Source organism: Danio aesculapii, chromosome 25 (assembly GCF_903798145.1).
Source record: "Danio aesculapii chromosome 25, fDanAes4.1, whole genome shotgun sequence".
Taxonomy (NCBI): domain Eukaryota; kingdom Metazoa; phylum Chordata; class Actinopteri; order Cypriniformes; family Danionidae; genus Danio; species Danio aesculapii.
The window spans coordinates 20,140,374-20,167,579 of record NC_079459.1 but is presented as its reverse complement, the minus strand read 5'-3'; the positions used below and the strand labels follow the sequence as shown (position 1 = coordinate 20,167,579).

The 27,206-nt window shown below is 36.5% G+C and overlaps 1 protein-coding gene across 1 annotated transcript in view; it reads left to right on the top strand.

Moving 5' to 3' along the window:
- The window catches only part of kdm7ab (lysine (K)-specific demethylase 7Ab), a 59,627-nt gene that overhangs the window by 30,093 nt on the left and 2,328 nt on the right, over positions 1–27,206 (top strand). The window contains exons 2-19 of the mRNA XM_056451966.1: positions 52–137; positions 379–496; positions 3,383–3,543; positions 8,579–8,720; positions 8,800–8,986; positions 9,377–9,539; positions 13,698–13,785; positions 14,820–14,926; positions 15,036–15,127; positions 17,578–17,664; positions 19,926–20,207; positions 20,295–20,419; positions 22,547–22,731; positions 24,719–24,816; positions 24,894–25,063; positions 25,657–25,805; positions 25,884–25,942; positions 26,502–26,769. Coding sequence (XP_056307941.1) covers positions 52–137; positions 379–496; positions 3,383–3,543; positions 8,579–8,720; positions 8,800–8,986; positions 9,377–9,539; positions 13,698–13,785; positions 14,820–14,926; positions 15,036–15,127; positions 17,578–17,664; positions 19,926–20,207; positions 20,295–20,419; positions 22,547–22,731; positions 24,719–24,816; positions 24,894–25,063; positions 25,657–25,805; positions 25,884–25,942; positions 26,502–26,769 — 2,567 coding nt within the window. The remainder of the gene's footprint in view (positions 1–51; positions 138–378; positions 497–3,382; positions 3,544–8,578; positions 8,721–8,799; positions 8,987–9,376; positions 9,540–13,697; positions 13,786–14,819; positions 14,927–15,035; positions 15,128–17,577; positions 17,665–19,925; positions 20,208–20,294; positions 20,420–22,546; positions 22,732–24,718; positions 24,817–24,893; positions 25,064–25,656; positions 25,806–25,883; positions 25,943–26,501; positions 26,770–27,206) is intronic.

Below are 27,206 nucleotides of genomic sequence, written 5' to 3'. Positions count from 1 at the left end.
ACTATTTTGTGTTGTAAGCATTCAATAATGCATGTTTTTGTTCTCTTGCAGCTGTGTCGAGGTTGAAGAGCACTATGCTGTGGACATTGACGTTTACCACTGTCCCAACTGTGATGTCCACCACGGACCCTCTCTCAGTATGTATCCTCTTTTTAGACCGTTTGATTCCCCTTGCCACCATATTAAAATAAGCCTTGCAGATTCTTCTTTCCCCTGTTGAGAGTTTGTTACAAACCTAATTATCAGATGACAACAGGATTTAAAGGATTAAAACTATTTCTGCTCTGCTGAACCGTTATGATCAACACAACAGATGTTATGGTGGTGTTGTTGCTGTCAGGCCAGGGGTATTGAATTCTCCTTCCCTTGTTTTTACAGTGAAGAAACGGAGAAATTGGCACAGACATGACTACACAGAGCCAGATGACGGCAGTAAGCCGGTGCAGGCTGGCACCTCCGTTTTTGTTCGGGAGCTGCAGGCCAGGACCTTCCCCAGGTACGTGTGCCAAATTTGGGAAACCAAAACCATCATGACAAAGCACTCCAGTGCTCAGTGTCTCCAGTGATGGCACACAAAACATATGTCTATAATTTATAAACTAAGCAGTGCTACCCACCTGAAAAGTCAGTTATAAAAGGCAGTACATAAGGCAGTCATGTTTAATTTTTACTAGACGCTGCTGTGACTTCAGTTAAAAACACCAAGTATTGAGTACACATTAATGAACTGCAATAACAAAGACATGCTAAATACCTAAAACATTACTGTTGGATATAAAGTTCAATATAGTCAACACAGTGTTGTTTTTTATTTTCAGTCTCTTAAAAATTCTCCCTTTAATTGTCTTGTTTGTATATAAATCTGTTCTAATATAAAGCGAACAAAGAACCAGGCTCTTCCTGATGTGGTCTAGAACTTCTTTCAGTTAAAACTACACATTGATACTTGTGTAATACTACAAAGCTACTTGCTTGTATTTTAATCTACTTTATAAGATGCTTTATAAAAGAGATGCAGTAAAATTCTGGGCCAAAACTTACTTATATATAAGATCTATAGAGCTGCGCATCGTTGGATCTGCTCTTCAGTGTTTGGACTCTCAGTAGTGATTATTAACCACACTGAACTGAGCTAAACTGAACTGAACTTAAACACTACAAACTGAACTACACTGTTCCTATTTACTATGACCTTTTATGTGAAGCTGCTTTGACACAATCTACATTGTATAAGCACTATACAAATAAAGGTGAATTGTATATTATATATATAATAAACAACGTCATCATGTAAGGTGTTTTTATCACTATAATTTGAGTAATTGAGTTAAATAAAAAAGTAAGCTAATAAAATACCCGCATTTTTTTTTTACTGTGACCTGTGATCATTATCAGACATGGGATAACATTAGAGTTGAAGTTCTCAGGAAATATATTGACACTGTACCAGTGGATGTGCTGCTATAATTGCAGCAAAAGATGGAAATACCAAATATTACAGTTTAAAGTGTATAAAAACAGTATGACACATTACACCTGATGCTATGTCCATATGAATGTTTCATGAACTTTAAGAAAATGAATCATGTCACAGAGGCAAAAAGGAATCTTAAGTATCTGTCAAGTGTTCTAATAATTTTGGTCACTACTGTATTAATAATAAATATCAAAATATTATCTTTATTGAGGTCTTTGCAGCAGAAATTTTTATTTGTTTTGTTTTTATTTATTTTTTTTATATGATGTATAGTCCTTCAAGGGTGTTATTATCAGAGCATGTGTCTGATTATATCACTAAACGTGTCAAGAGCATAGACTATAAAAGATATGAAATTAGTATCCGTGACGTCACCCATAGGGTTCTGAAGAACGCAAAAAAAGCTACAAGTAGGTGTGGCCAACTGTCGCAGAGGATACCAAACAAGGGCAAAGAGGCAGAGTGTGAGCGGAGCTACAGACGCCTGCTAGCATTTTGTTTAGATGGGCTTTTCTTTGGGAGAAACGTTTAATACTTCATTACCTGAGACTCATTATTGTTCTGACGACATGTGCTTGGTTTTACACTATATCAATAAAGTGTTTAGACTTTTAAAAACACTGTTGTAACATTGAGCCACTAAACATCGGTCTTACAAAGTTTTTCTACTGGAGGAAAACGCAAATTTCTTCCAAATACTTCAGATATAGTCTGTGTTAGTAAATGCAACACTAACTATGAAATCCAGGCATATCACTGTATGACAACGATTCAGATGACTGTTTTATAGCTTACAGCTAGTCAATCTGCCAGATTCTGGAGTGCATTCAAGTTCTAAAGAAAAATATAAATGACCAACAATCTTAAAACATTCATAGAGATGGTATAATTTTATAATTTCACTCACCTGGGAAATGGAGACCACTTGAATGGTTTGTGAGCACAATTAAGTGCACACAGCATGCCATATCATCTGATAATTGCAAGAAATAATTCCAAAAAGCAACTGACTGTGTAAAGCCACAGAAAACAAAACAAAAATGTGATGTATATGCAGAGCTCAGCGGCTAATCAGCCGGAATCAGCTGAGGTGAAGTGACTGCGATCGGCGAGACCTAGCTGTCACTCAAGTGGCCACACCCTTAATTATGCAGACTTAATATAACTTAATATAAACGAAGCGGATGAGAAAAAAAATCACCCCCGTCACAGTTGTCATGAATATTAGCTATATGAACCAAAATCATTCTTTGTACCAGACTGTAAACACCTTTTTTTCTGCTGTAAAGTTGGCCATTTTAACAGTGGGCATCATGAAGCCAGACCTAGTGGAATTTCGATGAATTTCAGTTTCAGTTACTTCCGTATTTGCTTCACGAGAGAGAGTGGGAGGTTGCTGCTTGGTAGAGAGGCATCATTTTACCAGCGTTGCCATGACGGCACAGTTGTGCTATTGCAAGCAGCAGGAACAAGAATACTACAAAGAAATGTCTTGTCGATGCATTATTTTTGCAGACTTTGCTATCGTATTAAGCATGTTAGGTACATGCATAGATATGTATGAAGGTACATGTGGAAAATATCCAGCTATTTATAACTCTGACCATAGTGTGCACGCGAGCTAGTCGACAAACCACACTGAACACTGCTTGTCAATGTGGCACAACACAGCCTTTTTTCAAGGCTCATTTGTCTGAAAAACGAATTTATTTTTTCGCCGATAATTTTTGGCGCCAAAAAATGTAATGCATTTCTACTTAATGCACAAGCAAAAGATCAATTGATTAACAAATAAAAAACTGGAGTGCCAAATTTCAGAGCTTATGCAAACATGTCCATCATCAGATGCTTTCTTAACTGCTGTTTTCTCACCCTATTCTACATTTCTCCTGTTTCAATCTGCAGTGGAGATGAGATCTTACAGCCAATGCATGGTGGTCAGGTCACCCAGAGATATCTGGAGAGACATGGCTTCCGCTATCCCATCAGTGTATCCAAAATGGAAGAACTCGGCCTCCGGTTACCTCCGCCGGATTTCTCCGTCAAGGATGTCGAGCGTTATGTCGGTAAGTAGGGAAAGTGAAATGAACTACTGTAATCTTCTCCCTCAATTTCTTCCTCCTTTACCCAGTGTGCTCTTCATTGTGGCCACTGAGCAGCAACGTTTCATGAGTTTAAATATTAATTCCATTAAGAGTTGTCTCCGTGTAATGGAGTTACATTACAGTCCAGCCATTGCAGAGATCAGATGGTAATCTTAGGTGAGTCAGATGGGTCTAACCTTTTAGCAAACATTAATCAAGCCCTAATGAAATAAGAGTGCAGATAAAAGCGGTGTACCTTACAGCAGCCTAGCAGGCTTCATCTCATTGAGAGTCTGGTCTTTATAGTTTCCGGTTACACAGCCACGATATCTTCCCCGCTGAGCTTTGTCTATAAAGTTTAGGTTACAGCTCACTCTTCTGCCTCTCACATTTGTGTGTATAATGTATTGTTATCATGATACACGCCGCGATCAGCTGCTCCATTTGGGTCCCGAGGGGGGAGTCTGTGGCCCACTGGGAATGGAAGTGTGATTATATTGCACTTACAGCTAGGTGGCAAAAGGTTTGCTATTGTCACACCTTCCAATCCAAGTTTACATCTGGCGTTAGGATGAGTTTTTGTCAATCAGATTACAAGTTGACAAAAAAAGACTTTCTTTCAGGGGATGGTCCATAGGCAGGTGCATATAGAGGATTTTTGTCATCTTTTGATGTAATATTGCAAAAGTAAGCTTGCACTTTTGTATATTTGAGGGATATTTCACCCAAAAATGAATATTTGCTCACTGTTTACTCTCCCTCAAGTAGTTTTTTTTTTCTGTTGAACACAAAACAATTTTGAAGCAAGCTGAAAACTTTTAACCATGGACTTCCATAGTAGGAAAAACAAATACTATGAATGTTATTGGTTACAGGGTTTTAACATTATTTTTAAATATATTATTTTGTGTTCAACAGAAGAAAGGGTGAGTAAATGATGATAGAATTTTAATTTTGTGGGTGAACTATGCCTTTAATCCATAAAAACAACAGAAAATAATACAGAGAACATTTTGTTTCTGCTCTGAAAGCAGCAAAACTACCCGAAACGACGTAGATTTGCTTTTGAAGGCAAAAATGTGTTAAAAAAAACAACACAAACCTTTGTTCGGCAAAATGTAAACACCTCACCCCATAATATTACAGTTTCTTTTTATTATTATTTTTTTTTTATTATTGTTAACAAAACATACAGGCTGAAAAAACAATATAATAAAATATATATATTCAATTACCCCCACCAATTGTCCTTCCCTGCTGTCTCTTTAAACTTGGGTATCCAATGAATGAAAGTTAACAGAAAAACAAAAACAAGGTACAGTATCAAGTATCGATTATACAAAATAAGGCAATCATTCTGGATCCTGATCATTCCTTTGTGCAATAAACATGGAGATTTTGTCAGCAGCTGAAGTCCAGATCTTTAATGTACTCATTTTTACCAAGTTCACTTGAGCTGTGGATAATTCCAACATTATAATGTCCTGAAGTTGTACCAACCACTTGTACGTGTCCAAATTATGTGAAGGCAGCCAATGTTGGGCTAGTAGCGGAAGTTAGGCCAGCCAGTCAAACAGCTTTTTGTAGTTTGGTGAGATTCAACGTAGAATCATTGCTCAGTAATAAAATGGAAGAATTCACTGGTACAAGATATTTCATCATTTTAGATAAGATAACACACAGCTCATTACACTTTTTTTTTTTTACTTTTCCACATTCCCACATCAAATGAAGAAAAAGATCCAAATTCCTGGTCGGGACATTTATCGCATAGAGGACTAAAGGAGGCATTGATACGATGTCTTTTGAGTGGGGTCCAGTAGGTTTTATGAAAAAAAGTAACAGTGAATGAGTTGGTGATTGGGATTTTTAGATGAAGTAAAAATGTTCTGCAATACTCTTTCCCAGTCTGACACCCTCTTCTAGTTGACAGTCAGTTTCCCCACTGCGCTGTATAGCTAAATGCTTTGCTGTACCCTCTAAGGCTTTTTTGTACATCCATGAGGTAAAATGATTAGTAGAGGACAGATCAAAGCAAGCAATGATTGGATAAGTGGGAAGATTGTCCCCCCAGGGAACCCCAAAGGCCTTCATGGCTGATCTTAATCGCAAATATAAAAAGAGAGAAGGTTCCTTTTCATACTGCTCACACAGTTTTTGAAAACTTAATATGCAATTAGAACCAGAAGTATCGTTTAGCATATGAACGCTTTTCAGTATCCATTTCCTTGAAAGAAATGGTACACCCCCAGATCAAAGATCATTATTATTCCAAATAGGTGTATGGATGTGCCAAATATTTCAGTATCATGTAGGCAGAGAGGAGGCTTATTTTGTGGCTGTTTGCTAACACTATGAAAGCAATCTAGTTGAATGGTTTTCAACTACCTCTGGAAATGGTTAAACGTGGACGAGCACAAAATCTTTCAGATTCCTTTACACCTATATTTAGCATCATCAACTTGTAATGGGATCCACAGAAATTCATTTTAATATCAGGTGTAAACGAGGCTTTACTCCTGCATCACTCCTGTCAGACTACTGCTAATATATGTAGCCTAAAGCTAGCACTCTAGCTTTCTGCTAAGTGTTTTTTTCCGCCACTGATTTCCAGATGTTAGCCTCATTTAACACAGTTTACCCAGAAGAATGCCAGTTGTGTTATGTGTGTATGTGTGTGACCCAACAAATGTGGTCCAAACTTTTCAGCTTACCCTCTTTATCGCTCATTACCTCTGCAAACACATTAGTGCTTTGTTAATGTTAGCACAGAATGCTAATTGTTTATATTCTAGCTTCTTTTGCTGCAAAAATGTACACTTGTTGTAGGGTTGTGCATTCATTCATTCATTCATTCATTTTCCTTCGCCTTAGTCACTTATTTATCAGGGGACACCACATCAGAATGAACCGCCAACAATTCCAGCATATATTTTACATGGCGAATGCTCTTCCAGCCACAACCAAGTACTGGGAAACACCCATACACTCTTGCATTCCCACACACTCATACACTATGACCAATTTAGTTTATCGAATTCACCTATAGCGCATGTTTTTGGACTGTGAAGGAAACTGGAGCACCGGGAGGAAACTCAAGAAAACTCCACACAGAAACACCAAATGACCCAGCTGGGATTCAAACAAGCGGCCTTCGTGCTGTGAGGTGACAGTACTAGCCACCATGCCGTCTTAGAGCTGTGCACTTACAGTACTTGTAGTTAAATTTCGATTTTGCCCTCAAACAAAGAAAAAAATAATCGATGTAAAATGCTAATTGCGTCATATCCAGCAGTCCACAACCGTTCCTCAGCAAAACCCAGTTTCACGTAGAAATTGATCAAATCCTGTAACCTGGTTTTTGCAGTATATGTTTTGATCTTATGGCCCCCTCATAATTGTTTCAAATTATCGTGATTACTATATTGATGAAAATAATTGTGATTTATGAGTTTTTTCATAATCGAGCAGCCCTATTTTTTTTGCCAAAATTAGCTGTTGAGATACATGACAGGGAATTTATCAGATATCTCAGATTACAGTTCCTTTAATTACCTCTTTACACTTTGATAAGCTGAGGTCTTGCAGTGATTGTAAAACAAAATTTAAAAATATATCTAAATTAGCAGTCATCATGAATGGGTGAAATCTCCATGATGTATTATTCAGCTGTCAAACACCCTATTGTGAGCATTTGTGATGCTACTTTTTGCATTTTGTTGCACTCATCGAATTTAGTAAGACTCTCATCAGTCAACCTTCTTAATCTAGTAGAATTTATGTAAATGAGTGGGACTGCTCATTTTAGTTAATTTTAAAAGCACAACTGTTTGACTGAGAGACGGCACAACTGGCTTTTGTTTGTGCTAGTTCTTTGTGGTCTTTTTTTGTTAATACATGTCATTATTGTTATACATGTCAGTATTTAACTAAAATTAAAACTTAAGTGAGGTGAATATTTTAGTTATTTTATTATTTTTAATTGTGTTATTTTAGTAATTATTATAAACGATTGATTAATCAAGATCAAACCAAAACACATTAAGGTTAACATGCTGTTTGGGATGAGTCTGTAGATTGCCAACATTCCTGACAAAAGTTGCATTGCATGATGAATGTTCTAGTTAACAGTGACGTTATGTCTGGGGATTGCACTAAAAGCTCTTGCTTTTGTTCTTAATGTGCTTCTAACGGTTAGCTGCTCTGCTAATTCAGTTACTTCAATGGACGGCGTGCCTGTGCAGCTTCCCAGCCAGCAAAATCGAACATTGAGAGGGGTTTTTTCCACATTGCCATTTGCTTATAATGCCAAACCTAACTCTCCACCTGCTTTTGTGAAAGCTTCTTTTGTCCCGCACTGCTTTTGAGATCATAAAAGGCGTTTTATATCTCCAGAAACTATTAAAAAGTTTGCTGTTGCTGGAGTAATTAATGGCATAAATGCTTTTAGCACATATAAACACATACTAAAGATCTTTTGAATTTTAAATCAAACCCATATTTGTTGTAGCTGCCAATGCAGATCCATAAAGGAGTCGATAGACATTTTTATTGGCGACGCTGCAAGTCCTGATGAAGTTCCTGATCCCAGAACAGCAGTAAAGGATCACTTTATGATGTTTTTTTTGTGAGAGGAGTGTGTTTCTGGCTAGATACACCAGGGTGCCGTTTGTGTACACAAGCACCATCTGTCCTACTTGGTGTTTGAGGTTTTTCTCAGCAGATTCCTGGTGGGTTTTGATGATCTGCCTGCCTGTCGGCTCTCATACAGTAATAAACATCAGCTGATTTCTTGCATCTCTCATTCTAGTGTTATTTGAGGACAACCGGGAAACTTTTTCTTGTGCCAAACGTCATCTTTATTTTATTTTAAATATGCTTTATGCCTTTTTAACGATGTTGATTTATCGCCGTTTATCCCTGTTGAGTTTGTTTGGATAATAATAATTGTTATGGGACTCTGTGCCTTTGATTTCCACACATTCTCATTACTCATCTTGTTGTCTTTTGCTTATAGGAGGCGACAAAGTAATCGATGTCATTGATGTGGCCAGGCAGGCGGACAGCAAGATGAAACTGAAAGCGTTTGTCAAGTATTATTACAGCCCTCAGAGGCCCAAAGTCTTGAACGTCATCAGTCTGGAGTTTTCAGACACCAAGTTAGTAGCATTTGAAAGTGCTCAGTTTTTTTTTTCTCTGAGAGCATTAATGGTATTAATTATGATGTTTTGCGTTCAGGATGGCAGAGCTGGTGGTCGTCCCTGATATCGCCCAGAAGATGTCTTGGGTGGAGAACTACTGGCCTGATGACTCTTACTTTCCCAAGCCCTTTGTGCAGAAGTATTGTTTAATGGGCGTCAAGGACAGCTATACAGACTTCCATATTGATTTCGGGGGCACGTCTGTGTGGTACCATGTATTGTGGGTAAGCTCTGTTCATCAGAGAGTCTTAAAAAATGTCACAGTTTCACAGAATTATTAAGCAGCACTGTTTTTTTGACATCGATCATGATAGAAAATGTTTCTCGAACAGCAAAATGGCAGATTTGAATGATTTCTTGTCGGCTCAGATGGAGTATTGATGCTGCAAACGTAGCCTTGTCATCACAGGAATAAAGGACACTTTAAAGCATATTACTATTTAGAAGATTTGTGATTGTAATGACTTTTAAAATGTAACAAAATAACAAACCTGACTCCAAAAATTTGAAGCAATAGTGTATCTGCTGCTGTTTATTTCACAAAAATATTCTTAGTCATTTACTATCAGCAAGAATGAGGAGAAAAATAAACATATTTTCAATTGTACCTATAGGGGGAGAAGATTTTTTATTTAATAAAGCCGACCCCAGCTAACCTTGCACTATATGAGGAGTGGAGCTCATCCCCGAACCAGAGTGAAGTGTTCTTCGGGGAGAAAGTGGACAAGTGCTACAAATATGTCGTGCGGCAGGGAACAACACTTCTGATCCCAACAGGTCAGCACTGTTTCCTTTTGTTTTCTTTTAGTTAGTTTTATATCAGTTTTATTTCTTTTTTTTTTTAGGTCACACTGTATTTTGATGGTCCGTTTGTTGAATTTAATTTACATTGCATCTACATTTTATTTATTTATTTATTTATTTACAATGATGACAATGATATTCTCTTACTTGTCATATTGGATTACATCATGGTCACAAGCCTCTTTAACTACATTGAAGCCTATTGACTCGATATATAAGCTAGCAATTAAAATTATGGACCTAAAACCTATGCGATGGCATCATTGTTTTATCTAAGCATAACCTTATTAGTTTTGATAGTTTTGTTAAAATTAATTAACTTAAATTGTTTTTTTTAAGTGTTTAAATAATCATGTTCCAATGGTGTTTTCAGATCTAATCAGTAGGCATATCAAACCTCTCACAGAGTCACACGAGCAACTGCTAATGGAACCAAATTGTGGAATGATTTACCTGTTAGCCTAAAATTAAAAACTAAAATAAACATTTTTAATAGTGTTCCTAATTGCACAAATAGGCTACTAGACAATTTACTTTCACAATTAAAGTCAGCTTGAAATGTTCCTTTTTATTTTTGTAATGGACTTTAAAAATCCGAGCACATCACACCTGTCCTCAGGTCTTTACACTGGCTCCCAGTTACATTCAGAATAGATTTTAAGGTATTACTACTCGTCTATAAATTACTAAATGGCCTAGGACCTCAATACATTTCAGATATGCTCACTGAAAACAAACCTAACAGGTCACTCAGATCATTAGGATCTAGTAAATTAGAAATTCCTAGAGTTCATTTAAAGCAGGGTGAATCTGCCTTTCCCCCCCCCACCCCCCCCCCTCCCCCACTGCTTGAATCGGCTTGCAGAAATGATCACGTGCTCCAACATTAAGCACATTCAAATCAAGAATGAAAACACTAACACTAACATTCTGTAGCTGTGCCTTTACTGAATGAGCACTGTGCTATGTCCCACAGATCGCACTATTATGCCTTTTTTCATTCCTTTAAAACCTGTTTGAACACATTTTAATCTGTTTTTAATCATTTTTGATTATTTGAATCATTTTCATTTTCTTGTTTTCTTTTATTCTTGTTTATGTAAACCACTTTGAATTATCATTGTGTATAAAATATGCTATATAAATAAACTTGCCTTGCCTAAATTATACATTATTTATCTGTGCACATCTTTATTTATTTTTTTTAATTGGTGTTCCCTTCTAATCTCACGTCTAAATAACACATTATCAAAATAAAAACAATTCTTCAAACATACATTTTTGCCACAAGGACAGGGGATTCACCTGTTGCTCACATGAGAACTATTAATAGCAAATCACAATTCTTACAATTCAGTCACTTCCTGCTGGACAAAATAAAGTTTCTCATTTGAGAAACCATTTCACTTAGATATATGTCTCAATAGGGAAAAAAGACTTAAAGCCAGCCTGACAGAGCAACAAGCCCAACCACTAGAGTGAGTTTTTGGGGGGTGACGGGGTGGAGCTTCTGTTTAAAAACAGTCATTAATTCACTCCCTGATGATTCAAAAGCTACAAACTTCACCTTGAAGCTGGAAAAGGAAACGTTATGTTTGTCTAAAGGCTTTTTTACGTACACACGGATGTCGGAGTGAGAAGAACTGGTATTCCACTTACAGCAGAGCAGCTGTCTTTAATGGCGGTTCCACAGGAAAGCCAGGGCTGATTTGTGTTCCTCGTTTCAGGTTCAGACCTAAGGCTTACCGCCCAGAAAGCCACATGAATCTTCTTGAACCTAACATCTTATCCAGCAGCCTATGGTTCATTAGTGAAGCTCCAAAACATCGAGTCGTATATCGTGATTATGACTTCGTATCATATGTGAAGTCATATAACATGGGTGGCTGAATGTTTTATGAAAACCTCACACTCAAAACGAGCAGGTCAGAATACGTGGTTATAGATCAATCTGGTTCCCAGCTGTTGATGGCACTAGCAGAACACTTTAAGACCGTGGGATTCTTCACGTCCCCCTGCTGTGAGACAGACTTCAAAAGTGCTTCAAAACACCCCACGCTATGAAAGTTGCTCATTGTTGAGGCTTTGCTTCTGAATGTGATGTATATTTATGCACCCCCCCACCCGCTTCGCATGTGGCCTATATGTTCGAGCATAGACAGGAAGTCGTGGATGTAGTTAACAGACTGGTTGTTTGGTGGTTTTCAAACACTCTAGGGGTTTGGTTCAGCTCAGCAGATCTCAGTTAGCCATGTAATCGCTGCAGTTGATGGCCCACCCAGAAAACATATGTCAACTTTCGGTAGACACCATGTAGCATTTATACTGTTTGTTAAATTTAAAAATAATTTGATATTTAAAAATGAAATTAGTGTTTTGTTTTGTACTTATTATATTTAGTTATATTATATTTCCAGCATTAGCAATAACTGTGATGTCTAAAACTAAATGGTATACATGCAGTTAAAGACAAAAATATTAGCCGTTCGAAATACTTTTTTTTTTTTATATTTCCCGAGTGATGTTTAACAGAACAAGAAACTTTTTCACAACATTTCCTTTTGTATATTTCCTTGTATATTCCTTTGTAACCAATCTTATTGTTTGGTTGGGAAAACAATGTTTGCAAAACAGGCCAATTTTATTAACCCCCCTTTAATAGTTGCTTGGACAGTTGAACTGTGAATCAACAAGTACTAAAGATATGCATTCAAATTCAACAAATTAAAGGCTTGTGCACACACCAGGACCGTTTTCATTTGTGCTTATTGTAACCCACCAGTCCTACTGCACCCAACCCAGTCTGAGCTGGTATCAAACCCGAGATTATTTGTATGGGAGTCGGTTGCTCTTACAAGGAGGCTTAAGACCATGGCCTCTAGCATCTGTTACTAAGTGCACCTTTTGAGGTCAGAAGAGTGAATTTTACCTGCATAGCACTTCACTATCTGGCCTCCAATACACTCACCCCCCTAAACCTCACTCTCTTCCCGGACGAACACCAATGTGTAACCCACTGGTTCTACTGCACCCAACCCAGTCTGAGCTGGGAGCGAACTGGCGATTCTTTGTATGGGAGTTGGTTGTTCTAACAAGGAATCTAAAGACCATGACCTCTAGCGTCTGTCAGTAGAGCTCCTTTTGAGGTCAGAAGAGTGAGGTTTACGTGCATAGCACTTCACTAGCTGGCTTCCCTTACACTAACCCCCCTAAACCTCACTTCCATCCCGGACGAGCCCCCACGTGTAACCCACCAGTTCTACTGCACCCAACCTGGTCTGAGCTGGGATCAACCCGGCGATTCTTTGTATGGGAGTCGGTTGCTCTTACAAGGAGGCTAAAGACCATGGCCTCTAGCTTCGGTCGCTAGGGCACCTTTTGAGGTCAGAGGAGTGAGGTTTACCTGCAAAATTTACTAAAGATAAAAAAAAAACAGATAAAACTGTGTGCGTTACAGAAACATTCCAAATTGCTACCTTTAACATGATCAAACTACACTACTTCAATATTAAAATAATTTAAAAATTGAGGTCTTCACATGGTCAAACTCTGTCTACAAATAGTAAGAGAGCATGTTCAAAGCTGACACTTCAACGCATCTAAAATATGCCTCTACGCGTAGGAGCAAGTTTAAAATTGACGTCTCAACATGGTCAAACTTGTGTTTACAAAGACTAAAATAAGTGAATAAATTGTCTAAATCGTTAAAGTCTCTGCGTGTACCACTACTAATGGAACAAGTTCAAAATTGACAACTCAACATGGTCAAATTTGTGTTTACAAATAATAAAATAATTGAATAAATTGTTAAAGACTCCATGTGGCCAAACTGCATGTACTGCTACTACAACTATTACTAAAGGAACAAGTTGAAAACTGCCACTTTCAAATTCGGCCCTTTCAATTTTCACACGTTTCACCTATAGTTATTATTCTATAGTAAAAATAGGAAGGTCTAAAACATTTCAATGGGCTTTAAAAAGCTTTTTGTGAAATGACTATCAGTCCAACTTTGCTGTACACGGCATATGAATGGCTGGCTCTGGACAAGAACAGATGTCTATTTTATTTTTTATTTTTTTGTCTGCATCTGTTGGTCAGCTGTTGACACACTCTTGACCTCCTTTACAGGATGGATCCATGCAGTTCTCACCTCTCAGGATTGCATGGCTTTTGGAGGAAACTTCCTCCACAACCTCAACATTGGCATGCAGCTCAGGTGAGCCAGAACTAACACTCACATTAAAGTTATTCTTCTTTTGAAATCTGAATCAGATTGCCTGTTAAGTTCCCTAGTAACTCATGTAGGTTGACCTTTATATGATCATTTGGAAAAGTGGCAAAAGGTAGATTTTTCTATGAGTCATCAGTTGAACTGCATCCCAATCATCACAAATACTGCACAAGAACTATTGGACTCCGCATGGACCCAAGATTCTCATAGAAATCAGTCGAGTTTGGTGAATGAAAAATCATGGTTTGGGGTCACATTCAGTATGGGGGTGTGCGAGAGCTCTGCAATATCAACAGCCTGAGGTATCAAGACATTTGTGCTGCCCATTACATTACAAGCCACAAGAGAGGGCAAATTCTTCAGCAGGATAGCGCTCCTTCTCATACTTCAGCCTCCACATCAAAGTTCCTGAAAGCAAAGAAGGTCAAGATGCTCCAGGATTGGCCAGCCCAGTCACCAGACATGAACATTGAGCATGTCTGGGGTAAGATGGAGGAGGAGGCATTGACGATGAATTCAAAGAATCTTGATGAACTCTCATTCCAGATGACTTTATTAATAAGTTATTTGAGTCATTGCAGAGATGCATGAATGCAATCGTCCAAGCTCATTTCGGTAAAATAAGCGTAATATAGAGGCCTTTGCCTTTCATAAAAGCCACTTCTGATACCAAATAATCAACTAGAAGTCAAGTTATTATTTATTGTCCCCGAAACTTGGATCGAAGACAAGACTTTTGTCAGGTAGTATAGACTCAGCTAAAAATCTGCCAAAATCTGTGGATTTCTGTGTGTGCTGATTCCGTGTGGGCCTACTAATATTATAATAATCATAATAAATATATATTTTTTTTGCAAATAACATAATTTCATCTACAATGAAAAAAAGAGCAACCATGCATTTACTATTGTTTTTGTAACAAAGAGCTTAAATAATAGAAATATATAAAAATACTAATCTTACAGCACTAATGTGTATGTTATTTGTCTGAAGTGAAACTAATTTTGTCCTCACATCAGGTGTTATGAGATGGAGCGGCGTCTGAAGACTCCAGACCTCTTTAAGTTCCCTTATTTCGAGGCCATCTGCTGGTACGTGGCGAAGAATCTACTGGAGACTCTTAAAGGTGCATCATCGAATCACTTAGCATGTCAATACTAGGCACTTAAAGCTCTGGCGCGCTGCCACTGCACTCCCGCTGTCCCTCTAATCGACTGTTTATTGTCTGTGGCCAGAATCTCGAGAGGAAAACTGCCTGCCTCCAGAATACCTGATCAAGGGAGTCAAAGCGTTGATCACTGCACTGAGGAACTGGCTAAAGAGAGAGGTGATGGAAACTGATCTTCACTTTGACCCTCAACTCACACTTTCAGCTGTATTTAGACAAAATCAACTTTAAACTAGAGATGCCGACTGATTAATTGTCAATACACCTTATCAATGGTTGATTAGCATAAATTGTTGTAAAGCGCCTGTGCCTTTTATGTGCAAAACATGGATAGCAGATGTGGGGGAAAAAATTAAGCAAGTTAAAATTAGTTTATTAAAAGCTCTCCAGTATCATACTTGGAGAAGCAAAGTGTTGATTTGTCAATATGAAGTGCATAGAGACGGATGAATTGTGCTAATAACTGTAACGGCATCATTGTTTAAGTGCAGACACTGCAGGTGAATAGGGTAAAAAAACATGCATCACTAATTCCTCACACATTGATTAGTTTAAAAAATTGTTTAAAAAAATTACGTTTTCTAAAATGAGTTGTTGACATTTTAAGAATAATATTTTTTAGTTTTTATGATCGTTGTTGTTGTTGTTGTATTTTTTAATTTTGTTTTTAATTAAATATATATATATATATATATATATATATATATATATATATATATATATATATATATATATTATTTTAGTAGTAGTATTCGTCGAAGTAGTCGTCGCAATCATAGTAATAGTAGTCATAGTCATAGTTGTCGTAGTAGTAGTCGTCGTCGTTGTAGTTGCCATCGAGGTAGTAGTTGTTAAAGTAGTCATAGTAGTCGTCGCCATTGTAGTAGTAGTAGAAAGTAGTCATTGTCGAAGTTGTAATAGTTGTCGTAGATTAGTAGTTGTCGTAATAGTCATAGCCGAAGTAATCGTTGTAGTAGTCATTATCGTAGTAGTCATAGTTGTTATAACAGTAGTAGTAGTCGTAGTAGTAGTAATTGTCGTCATCATAGTCACCATCAAAGTAGTCATCGCTGTCGTAGTCGCCATAAAAGTAGTCATAGCTGTCATAGTAGTAGTCGTTAAAATAGTCATAGTAGTTGTCGGCGTAGTAGTCAAAGTAGTCATTATCGAAGTAGTCATAGTTGTCGTAGATTAGTAGTTGTTGTAGTAGTCATAGTCGAAGTAATCGTTGTAGTATTAGTCATCGTAGTAGTCATAGTTGTCGTAGTAGTAGTCATTATAGTAGTAATAGTAGTTGAAGTAGTCATAGGCAAGGCAAGTCGTGGTGGTGTTAACAAAAATGTAAATGTAAAAAATCATGTTATATTCATTGATTACTTTAAAAACTGTTTAATAATAATATGTTTTTAGAATGTTATATTAAAATGTGCAAGTGAGGCATTATTTAAATAGATATGTAAAAATGAAATGTGTATAGTTGGCATACATTTCTAGCACGGAAATCTGAACATTGGATCAGCTCAGGTTCAAAATTCAATTATTTGAGATTTGAAGTCGGAGGTTTACAGTGGGGATTTTGTAGATAAGGTATAAAATGGGATTCTACTTCTATTTCATAATTTAGAAAATGACAGCCCGAGTAAAATGTTGTGTAAATTCACATAATTCATCTATGATAATTTCCCCTTTGTAAAAACTTTCAGAATATAGGTATAAATAAAGCAGCAATGTTTCAATAATATAATATAACATTTTTGGCAGAGTACAGGAGAAAAAAATCTTTTTGAGAAAACGGACTTTAAAAATTTGGATTGTAATTCAAATCTATAGACATAAATTGATAATGTGCGGATGGCCTTTATCAATTTATGCCTGTAGACTTGAATTACAATACATATTTTTTAAAGGCTGTTTTTTTTTAATGATAGACAAAGAAACAATTTTGTCAAAAAAAAAAAGAAACACTTAAATGTGTATTTAACTTTGTTTTTTTTTTACTTTGTTTTTTTAAACGATAGACTTGACTGTTCATCAAAATCCAAAAAGCCTAAAATCTTAAAAAAAAAAAAAAAAAAAAAGATCTTTGCCTGCGTTGTCTCACCTTAACACATCATGGACACACAGGAGTAAACATACACAATTTCTCTGCGTTTTCCTTGATAAGCACAATGTCCTGTGTACATTTGGGAAGAAAATAACAGTTCATTTTTTTAGCTAGCGTGTACATCTAAGGTGGTGTTATTGGCACATTGTATTTTAATCATTACATTTAATCATCAAATGGTTCTAAAAAATTGTCAGTCATAAGTTCTTTTTGTAATCCAGTAAACCTTTTCTTTACAGAAAAAAAATAGCAAATATTAAGGTTAACAGTTAAGCATGTAATTGATAGTTTGTTCATTTAAACAAAGATCTGTCATGGGCATTTGTGGAAATCGACATCTCTACTTTTAAAGCCTCCTGCAGTCATGCGTTGAACATTGTAATCTGTGCTGGATGAATGTCCCAGAGGGCTGGATATCTGGTGTCGGTGGTTCTGGGTGGGAACCTGAGGTTTGCTGTGTGGCACAATCCCCTTATTGTCTGGCATGTGTGCTGATCTTCCCCAGGTCACTGAGCCAGCCAGCGAGGTCCCAGACCATATCAGACCCAACCATCTCATTAAAATGCTCACCAAGGAAATCCAGTACCTTGAGGTAAGACCTGCCTCATGAAACCTGCTTATATTTGGACAGACACATTTAAATAATACATTTACAGGTGGAGAGTTTAAGCTTATTCACATTTTTTTTAAATAAGGGTTTCACAAAAAGTCTATTATTGTTCATTTGTTTTGTTGGTTTATTATTAGTAGAAGATTATTAAATTATCAATTATTATTAATACTTTACAGTAAGTCAGTTAGTGAACATCAGTGTATGCATTAACAATGCTTGGTATGTTCATAATATTTTCCATATTTTTGCATTTCGGTTACCTTCGCTCTTTAAAACAATAATAATATTAAATTAACCAGTATTTATTACCTAACTTAATTTGTAGTGTTTGAAATTATTAAATTAAATTTAGTTTGGTTTTAATTTTGTATTAATTTAGTGTTGTTGTTGGTTTAAAAAAAATGACCAATTTAAACATAAACAGCCACAGTCTGATTCAAAGAGCAGCCGCACTGTCTTTAGATTTTTTTTCAAGAAACAGTGGGAAGATGACTTGGGAAATTTGTTCTGGATGCAGTCTGGTAATCAGCAATTAAGCAAGTTCACTCAACATCTATCTGCGTCTGACACAGCACAATTTAAGATAATTCATAGGCTGCAAATTGTCAAGAATATTCTTAGTAATTGATCAACGTGTTCTAGGTGCCACAGAGATGAGGCCACCTTGGGCCATATGTTCTGGACGTGTCCATCCCCAAGTGTCCTGGCATATCTAAAGCTAGAGAAAAACAAATATTGTACCGAAGGCTCAAATAATAGATTCTTTAAAGTTTGGAGACAATTCCTGTCATATTTTGAGGACAGATTTATTCCAAATGCTTGAATTGTACACTACCTGACATTTGTAAATAACTGTCTTGTAGCCTATCCAAGTTTTAGGAACAATAAATAATAACTTGAATTCTATTTGATTATTTGGTATCAGAAGTGGCTTGTATAAAGGGCAAAGGCCTCTAGATTACGCTTATTTTACCAAAATGAGCTTGAACGATTGCATTCATACATCTCTGCAATGACTCAAATAACTTCTTAATAAAGTCATCTGGAATGGCAAAGTAAGCGTTCTTGCAGGACTCTCAGAGTTCAACAAGATTCTTTGGATTCATCTTCAATGCCTCCTCCTTTATTTTACCCCAGACATGCTCAATAATGTTCATGTCTGGTGACTGGGCTGGTCCTTCTTGACCTTGACCTACTTTGATGTGGAGGCTGAAGTATGAGAAGGGGCACTATCCTGCTGAAGAATGTGCCCTCTTTCGTGGTTTGTAATGTAATAGGCAGCACAAATGTCTTGATACCTCAGGTTGTTGATGTTGCCATCCACTCCGCATATCTCTCGCACACCCCCATTCTGAGTGTAACCCCAAACCATGATTTTTCCTTCACCAAACTTGACTGATTTCTATGAGAATCTTGGGTCCATCATGGTTCCAATAGGTCTTCTGCAGTATCTGTGATGATTGTGATGCAGTCCAAAGATGATTCATAGGAAAAATCTACCTTCTGCCACTTTTCCAACTGATCAACTAGAAGTCAAGTTATTATTTGTTGCACTTTCAACTAGTATCGACGACAATACTTTTGTCAGGTAGTGTAAACTCCCCAATCCCCCATCCGCCCCATTTATTTTATTTATTTTTTTCACTTTGTACTATCTACTTTTTTGTTCTTGTTTGAGTTGCTGTGTTAAGATCTTCAGTTTGTTATGGATGGAATGACAAAAAAAAATCAATAAAAAGACTTGTCTACAAAACATGAACAGCCTTTTGAGCAATGTGCAAAATAACAAAAAGGAAAAAGTCAAACTGAAACAAGTAATACCAAAGCTATTTGGAAAAGTATTGTTGCTATTTACTATTAAAATTTACTATTAAAAGTAACTAATAAAAAGTAACTAAAGGATAGGTCTTAAATTCCTGGAGGGCCGCAGCTCTGCACAGATTTTCTCCAAGCCTGATCAAACACCGCTAATCCAACTAATGAAGGTGTTCATGACTCTTTTAAACACCTCGATTATTTGGATCAGCTGTGTTAGATTAGGGTTGGAGCAAAGCCTTCAAAGCTGCGGCCCTCCAGTAAACTAAAGTAACCTTTACATTTTAGCAAATTTAGCAAACTCAAGAAAACATTCAATCTTTTCTTGTGTTGAATCTCAATATGCTGTCAACTGCATTTACTGAAGATTTAAAAACATAAAAGTTTTTGTAATTTAACTCTCATTGCTGTTTCTCACACCTAAGGAGTACCAGAATGGGAACTGTGGAAACAAGCCAATGAAGCTTCAAGAAAGCTCCATTTGTCCTTCCACGAGGTCAGCACACGAGCGAGGGTCTCACGCACGCAGGGCCGCCAGACGGCTCCGTGGCCACCACCACCATCATCATCGCCACCACCACCACCACCATCATCATCATCATAATCATCAACACTCAGACAGCCCTAAAGCTCCCTCACACCTGGACATCTATGAGCAGCACACGCAGGAGGTCTTGAAAAGACTGGAGATGGGGCCTTATGAGGAGGTAAGGGGGATTTTTGACATCCATAAATGCTATTCGGGTTATGGATACATCTGTATGGATTAATCATTCTTAATGATTGTTTTTCAGGATGCCTCCTTTAACCTGAAAGTCAACGGCAAGTTCAATAAGGTTTCGACAGCTTCAGCCGCAGCAGCAGAACGCAGTTTGGAAAATGATCTGCGTCTGGTGCTGTGCAATGGACAAATAGTGAGGTAAACCCTGTTAATCTGTGACGAACATCATACTTAAGGCCAGTGGTTCTCAAACTGTGGCACACGGGCTTCCTTCTAGTGGTACGTAGAGGAATTGCTGAAAAATAAAAGAAAGAAAATGAACACTCAGCATTGGCTGTTCTCTGGAGCAAACGATTACATCAATGTGCTTAGAATGTTTACTTTAGTGCGTCGCATAATCAGATGCTAAAAATCAATCCACTCAGCGTGCGTCGCTTGCAGAGCAAATACACATGCGCTAGAGAAGCGCTTTTGCAGACCAATGATGTTCTGTTGGCATTTCAGTTACTGCAAACTCAAGAATTTCCCCATGCTACACCATAAGTAAAATAATCATTACAAATGTTTTAAATTGTGTGTAAAATAATGCATGTTTTCGATATATAAAGGTCTATAAAACAGCGTGGATTTTGATTTAGTTTGTTACCTCAGATTTAGGCTAATTAATTTGGATGTGATTCATATGGTGCGGGACACAGAACATAGACTCGAGCAACTTTGCTATGTTGGAAGCTTGTAGCTAGAATATAATTGAAGTTAGTCTCTGTGTGTGGTTAACGCAAACTCCACGGTTCGCTAAGATGTGATCTCAAATCACGAATATGCCACACGTATGAATGGATAAATCCCGTATAAATTGCTCAAGCACCGTATTTATGCATGTAATCACTCAGTTTTCTGATACACATACTGTAAAGGATGTGCAGTAAACAATCTAATTTCAGATTTAAATATGTTATTCCAAATCATCTATTTAAAATATACAAATGGGGTTGTGTTTAGATTTTCAAAATTGCACAAATATGTCATATGTACATGCTCCTATTTCAAAATCGATCAAAAAATGGTTTATATATGAATATGACATATAGTCTATATTTATGAGGTCCAAGCAACATTTCCAGATTTTGATGAACAGACTATATGTCAATACATTTAAGTACAGCGGTTTTCTTTTTACTTTAAGAACAGTGGCCTACCATTTTTTATTAACTTTTATAAGCACTTTTTTTAAAAACATTGACGTTTTTTTCCCTATAAGAACAGTAGTGGTAATGTTCAAACTATTTATGTTTAAAGTGGCTGACAATAATAAATATTATTAATAATAGGCATTAATCTGCCTCATTTTTTAAACTGTGCTTAATTAGGTCTACTACACTATTATATATCAATACTGGTCATTATGGTGGTACTTGGAGAGACAATTGGTTTCTGAGGTGGTACTTAATGGAAAAAAGTTTGAGAGTCACTCCTTTAGGCAAAAGCTGCTGTATTTGTAGCATAGGGCTGGGCAATATGGCAGCAATGCAATCTCGATGATTATTTTCTGTATTGAACAATAACGATATATATTTCGATATAAGTTGTTGACGCTTCCACTATTAAAGTGACTAATGGCGGATACTGCTGGTGGGAAAGTGAAACGACCATGCTAAACAATGCTGGGTGACGCAGCTATTTTCGCAGACAAAAAATTTGATGAATCTCTAATATCAACACAATTATAGATTTCTGTTGTTGCATATTTCTGCTGTGTTCTTTGAATCAATGTCAAGTAAAAATGTGCAGAGCTTATCATTGTTATCGACATGCATTTTATTGCAATTGGATATGATATCGTTTATCGGCCACGCAATATTGTAGCATATAATTTGAGCATTTTTATGAATCATTTCATCTGAAAGTTTAAGGGAGTTTTAGTTTTTACCATATTTCCAAACTGTATAGAGCTTATTACACTAGATTCATAATAAACTTATACAAAACAAGTGGTTAAAATGTGTACAAATAATAAAAGTACATAACAAAAAAGCTTTTAGCACAAAGCAAATGGAGAAAAAACAGCTTTGCATTATAGTGAACCTATTTTCACTACAAGCTCCACAGCGCCACCTAATGCAACTGCATGCTTTATGTTTGTTTTTTTCTTTCATGGATTTACTCCATTTCCAGCCAGAAATGTGACATCGTAAAATTTGAACAGTGTTGATATTTTTTTTAATAATAATTTCAGATTAAACATTTAGATATTTATCCGTTGTGAACCCTTTTAGTTTAGCCTTGGTTTATTGTTGAAATCTTCCCTTCTGATTGTGTATGCAGAGATAACAGGCAGCATGTTGCTGAAAAAAGACCAAGGATAAAGGAAGAGGAGGAAGGCCGAGACGTGAAGAGGGACTCGCTCAAGATCAAACTGATCCCTAAAGAGGAGGAACAGGAAGTGCATGTTCAAGTGAAAGAGGAGGATAAACGTCATCTTGTAGCCAGAGGAGTGAAGGACTTCACAGGTACCAGTAATAATGCTAATATCAGCTTTACAGTTAAATTTGTTTATATATGTTACTGACGGAATCGGGGAATGTGGTTGTAAAAATTCAATTACCTGTATAACAGAGGAGTTCAAATCCTGAGAATCACTTCACCAGCATTTTATTGTCTTATTAGAGGAAAAATTCAAACTTCAGGTCTTCAAAACTAATTTAAAAATTAAAAAAACTTTATAGTAATTGAATTTAACAGTGAAACGTTTTTAAAACTTAAATTATTACTTAATATTAAATATTAAATTATTAATAAATTATTTTTCAATTAGTTTTCATTTTCTACTTTCTTAAAATTCTTAACCAGGATGAACAATTATTCTTTAAATTACTATTATTATTTCTATATGCAAAACTTCAAGTTAAACCAAACGATTTTCAATTTAGTATTGAACTAGTATTGATTTATTATAAATAAAATTATTTCAAGTGAATCTAGCAGTTTGTGTGACGTATGCTGAACACACACGTGAATAGTGACACGTCAATCCCATTCAAGACAAATACTCACCTATGTGTATGTTATAGGGGTGTGACGAGATCTCGGGCTATGAGATGTCGCGAGACTAAATTGCAACTCGATTTCTTGTTGAGGTGAAAAGTTGTCTTGTGCGTTGTGATGTTATGATGGATCATGAGGGTGAATTTAGCACTGAAGATTGGAGGTAGGATTGTATTTTAACTGCAAATCGAGTGCTTTGCACACACCTGGCAACCCAGGCTGCCTCTGTGTATCGTGTCACTCGTTTGCTTGGGCGGGTGTGACATAACCACTTTAGTTCAAAGGTTGCTGCGTCCAAAAACAAAGGCTGCCACAACTGCTACCACACAATTTAACCAAATGATGGAATAGTTCTTTAGATATGCTTAAATTTATAATCAACGTAAACACAAATCGAATTAAGATGTGGAGTATTCCTATTTTAATCGCATTATTGAAGTGCAGTACTGATATGTAAACTCCATAATCAAACTATTACAATCGTGTAGGACTTGTTGCCGCATTTTGTGACAGGATATTCCATACACACACAGCTGTTCGACACTATTCTTTGCACCTACCAAGTCAGTTAAACACCACATTTCCTCCGAGTGTGTGCGCACACACGGTAAACTTCTGAAGATGCACACATCCGTCATCATCGTCATCATTTATGCCATGCGGAAAAAACTGAAGTTTTCTTTTCATTCAAACTCCATTAAAACAATTCTCTCCTATCAGTCGTTACTTCATCCTTGCATACAGTAGCTCAGAGTTTGTCCTGTCTTTCAGAGTTTATAGCAAGATATTTTGCAGTGTTTGTATGTCCTTTATGGCATAATTCAATAAAATAGAAGTAAAACAACATTCATTACAAGTTTATTTGAGAAGCAACTAAATAGTTTTGCATTTTGTGATTTTTTTTTTTTTTTTTTTTTTTTTTTTTTTTTTTTAATTTTTTTTTAATTTTTTTTATTATTTTTATTTATTTATTTTATTTTTTTTTTTCAGTTGAATTACACTAATTCAGTGAATGAATATTCTGCTCTATTCATACATTTCATCTTTGAGAATTCCAAAAAAATAATTGTATAAAAATATTATCTCGTCTTTTTTTCATAAACCCAATCTCGTGTCACGTCTCGTTGAGTAAGCATCTTGTCACACCCCTAGTATGTTATGCATGTTATGCTTGCATTGGTTGTGCTACTTGAGTCATTTTAGAATAAATGAGTCATAGCACATATTACAGACAGACAGACAGACAGACAGACAGACAGACAGACAGACAGACAGACAGACAGACAGACAGATAGATAGATGGATAGATAGATAGATAGATAGATAGATAGATAGATAGATAGATAGATAGATAGATAGATAGATAGATAGATATAATTAGGTACTTATTCTCTGAGCTACTACATGAAATCTCAAAATTTTGTGTCACTGAAACGTTGTGTTTTGTTGCAGATATGAGTAATGAAGAGGGTTCAGATCTCAGGAACAGAGAATCTGTACTTTCAGACATTTCTTCAGACTCTGAATCAGATGCAGAGTTTACTACACGGGTATGCTGAGCTTTCCCTTCATTCACAGGAAACACATGCAGTCTGTTAGGTTTAATCGTACTTTCTTATCCACACAGAAAAAGAACTGCTCTGAGGAGGAATCTGAAAGTTCTTCAGAGGAAGAGGACGATGAAAAGATAAAGAGGATTGGAGACGACAAAAGTAACACCAAAAGCTGCTCTAGCTTCACTATGGATACACACAAGTCCCGGCAAAGAATTAGCAGTTTTGAAAAATGTCTTAAAAGGTGAGGGATGACAGGAGCTGTATATAAATTCTAGCTTTTTAATTTTTACCTGGTATTAAGGTGTATTTTTGTCAATTTAATCACTTTGGTTCGTTTTGCGCTACTTAAAATGGGTGAAATTAGCAATATAGTTGCGCCATCTCTACTCTATTGTTTGCGCAACATAAACAAATCAGGACACAAACCAACAATATATTTTTATATAACAATATATATTTACTATACAATTAAATATAGTGGGTTTGGAGTCTTGTCATGTTTTGGTAACTATAGTATTGTTTTGATAACTATTGAAATTGGAACCTCGCTCAAGTACTAGGTACAAAATGCAGTGGAAAAAGCCCCTAAAACCTATCCATACCGAACCAAACTGTGCTATAACTGCGATGTTTTAAATCTGTCCTCCTTCAACCCCTTCCAAAGATGGTCAAAAACCCATTCAGTCTTTCATTCAACCCGTTTGCTTTTGCATTTAAAAGAGCCTCTATATGAACATATGTTCGTACCAGCTGAAAACAGGGGCCACGATGCATGCTGGGACACACTTTGGAGTCATGCATGTGTAAATCTAAATCTCAAATCATATGTTGCAGTGAATCGGTCACCTTGGCCAGTGCTGAGGAGGATGCTATCCAGGGAATGCTGGCTGTTGCAGGACTGCTGTATTCTCACCCAACAGAAGACCCCAGCAGCTCACAGGAATCCTGGTGGTCTCGGACCAACCACACCTCACCTGAATACAGTAAGAAAGACTTCTTCTTTTAATAGTTGGTATTAGTGCTAATTTGATGATTGTTGCATGTTCTTTTTCCATTTACAGGCAGAAAGAAGGTTGCATCAGGAGAGGAGAATCAGGATTCAGACAGCAATTCTTCACAGGTAACTTGCTCAATGACTTTTATAACAGATCCACACATTCATATTGTGTATAATGCAACAAGGGTTGGGTTTTGTTTTTCTGATACCAGTGTCAGTTCGATGCTTGGCAGCTATAGCCTTGTGGTCAGTGCACTGATATAAGTCGCCATTGCACTTCAGGGGTTAGACATCTCTCAGTCTCATCCTCTCTCTCTTCCGGACTATATACCAGCCTATCTTAAAAATAAATAAATATAAATACATAAATTATACCATACCAATCAATACCAGTGCCTAACTAATAAACCTTTAAAGACAGCGTATTAGTGAGATTTGAGGTTAACTGATATGCTGGATATGTTTTGTGAAACCTATTCCATTTACATTTAAAACTGTCCTATATGAGGCAGAATTGAGAATAAAACTACATTACCCATAATGCTATAAAGACGTTTCCACCAATCAGAAAGTTGCAGTAGGCGAAGTGCGCTAAAACCGATTTTTAGCTTTCTATGGGAGAGATTATGCAGACTTATATCAGCTGGCGTTTTATTTCAGTCATTATTTGTGTGTTCTTCAGGAGGGTTTTGAGGCACGTGAGCACTCAGGGGGAGGATGTCACTCGAGCAAACTCCAGCACAGGATCCAGGAGCACAAGAGCTTCATGGACAGTCAGGGCAGCAGCAGCAGCAGCAGTGAAACGTGGAGCAGTTGCACACAGTCTCCAGCTCACAGGGAAAGCCCAATGATGACCTATCAGTACTGTGAGACCTCACTGTCACCACCACTGCACCCGTCCAAGAGGCCTGCCGCAAACCCTCCACCAGTCAGCAATCAGGCCACCAAAGGTACCGGAGCAATACTGTTTTGTCTGCACATTGAAATATATTCAATAAAATAAAATAAAAATTGTGTTGTTTTTTTCTATTATTTTTTATTTTAATGCAAAATATAATTATTGTTTTTATTTATGTCCGATTTTATTTATTTATTTTTATATATATATATTTTTTTTTTGTTAGTTTGTTCTTTTGTTTTATTATGTGTAACTTTTATTTTATTCTATTTTTTAGAGTTGCTATTTTATTTTTGCCATAACAAAATAATAATACAGTAATTGTATTTTTTTTATGTGTTTTGATCATTTTTTGTGGTGTTTTTATTTATAGTTATACATGTTTTTTTTTATTATGAATAACTTTTATTTTAATATTTTTTTTTCTATTTATTCTTACCATAGCAACATAATACTACAGTAATTGTGTTGTATTTCGTATTTTATTTT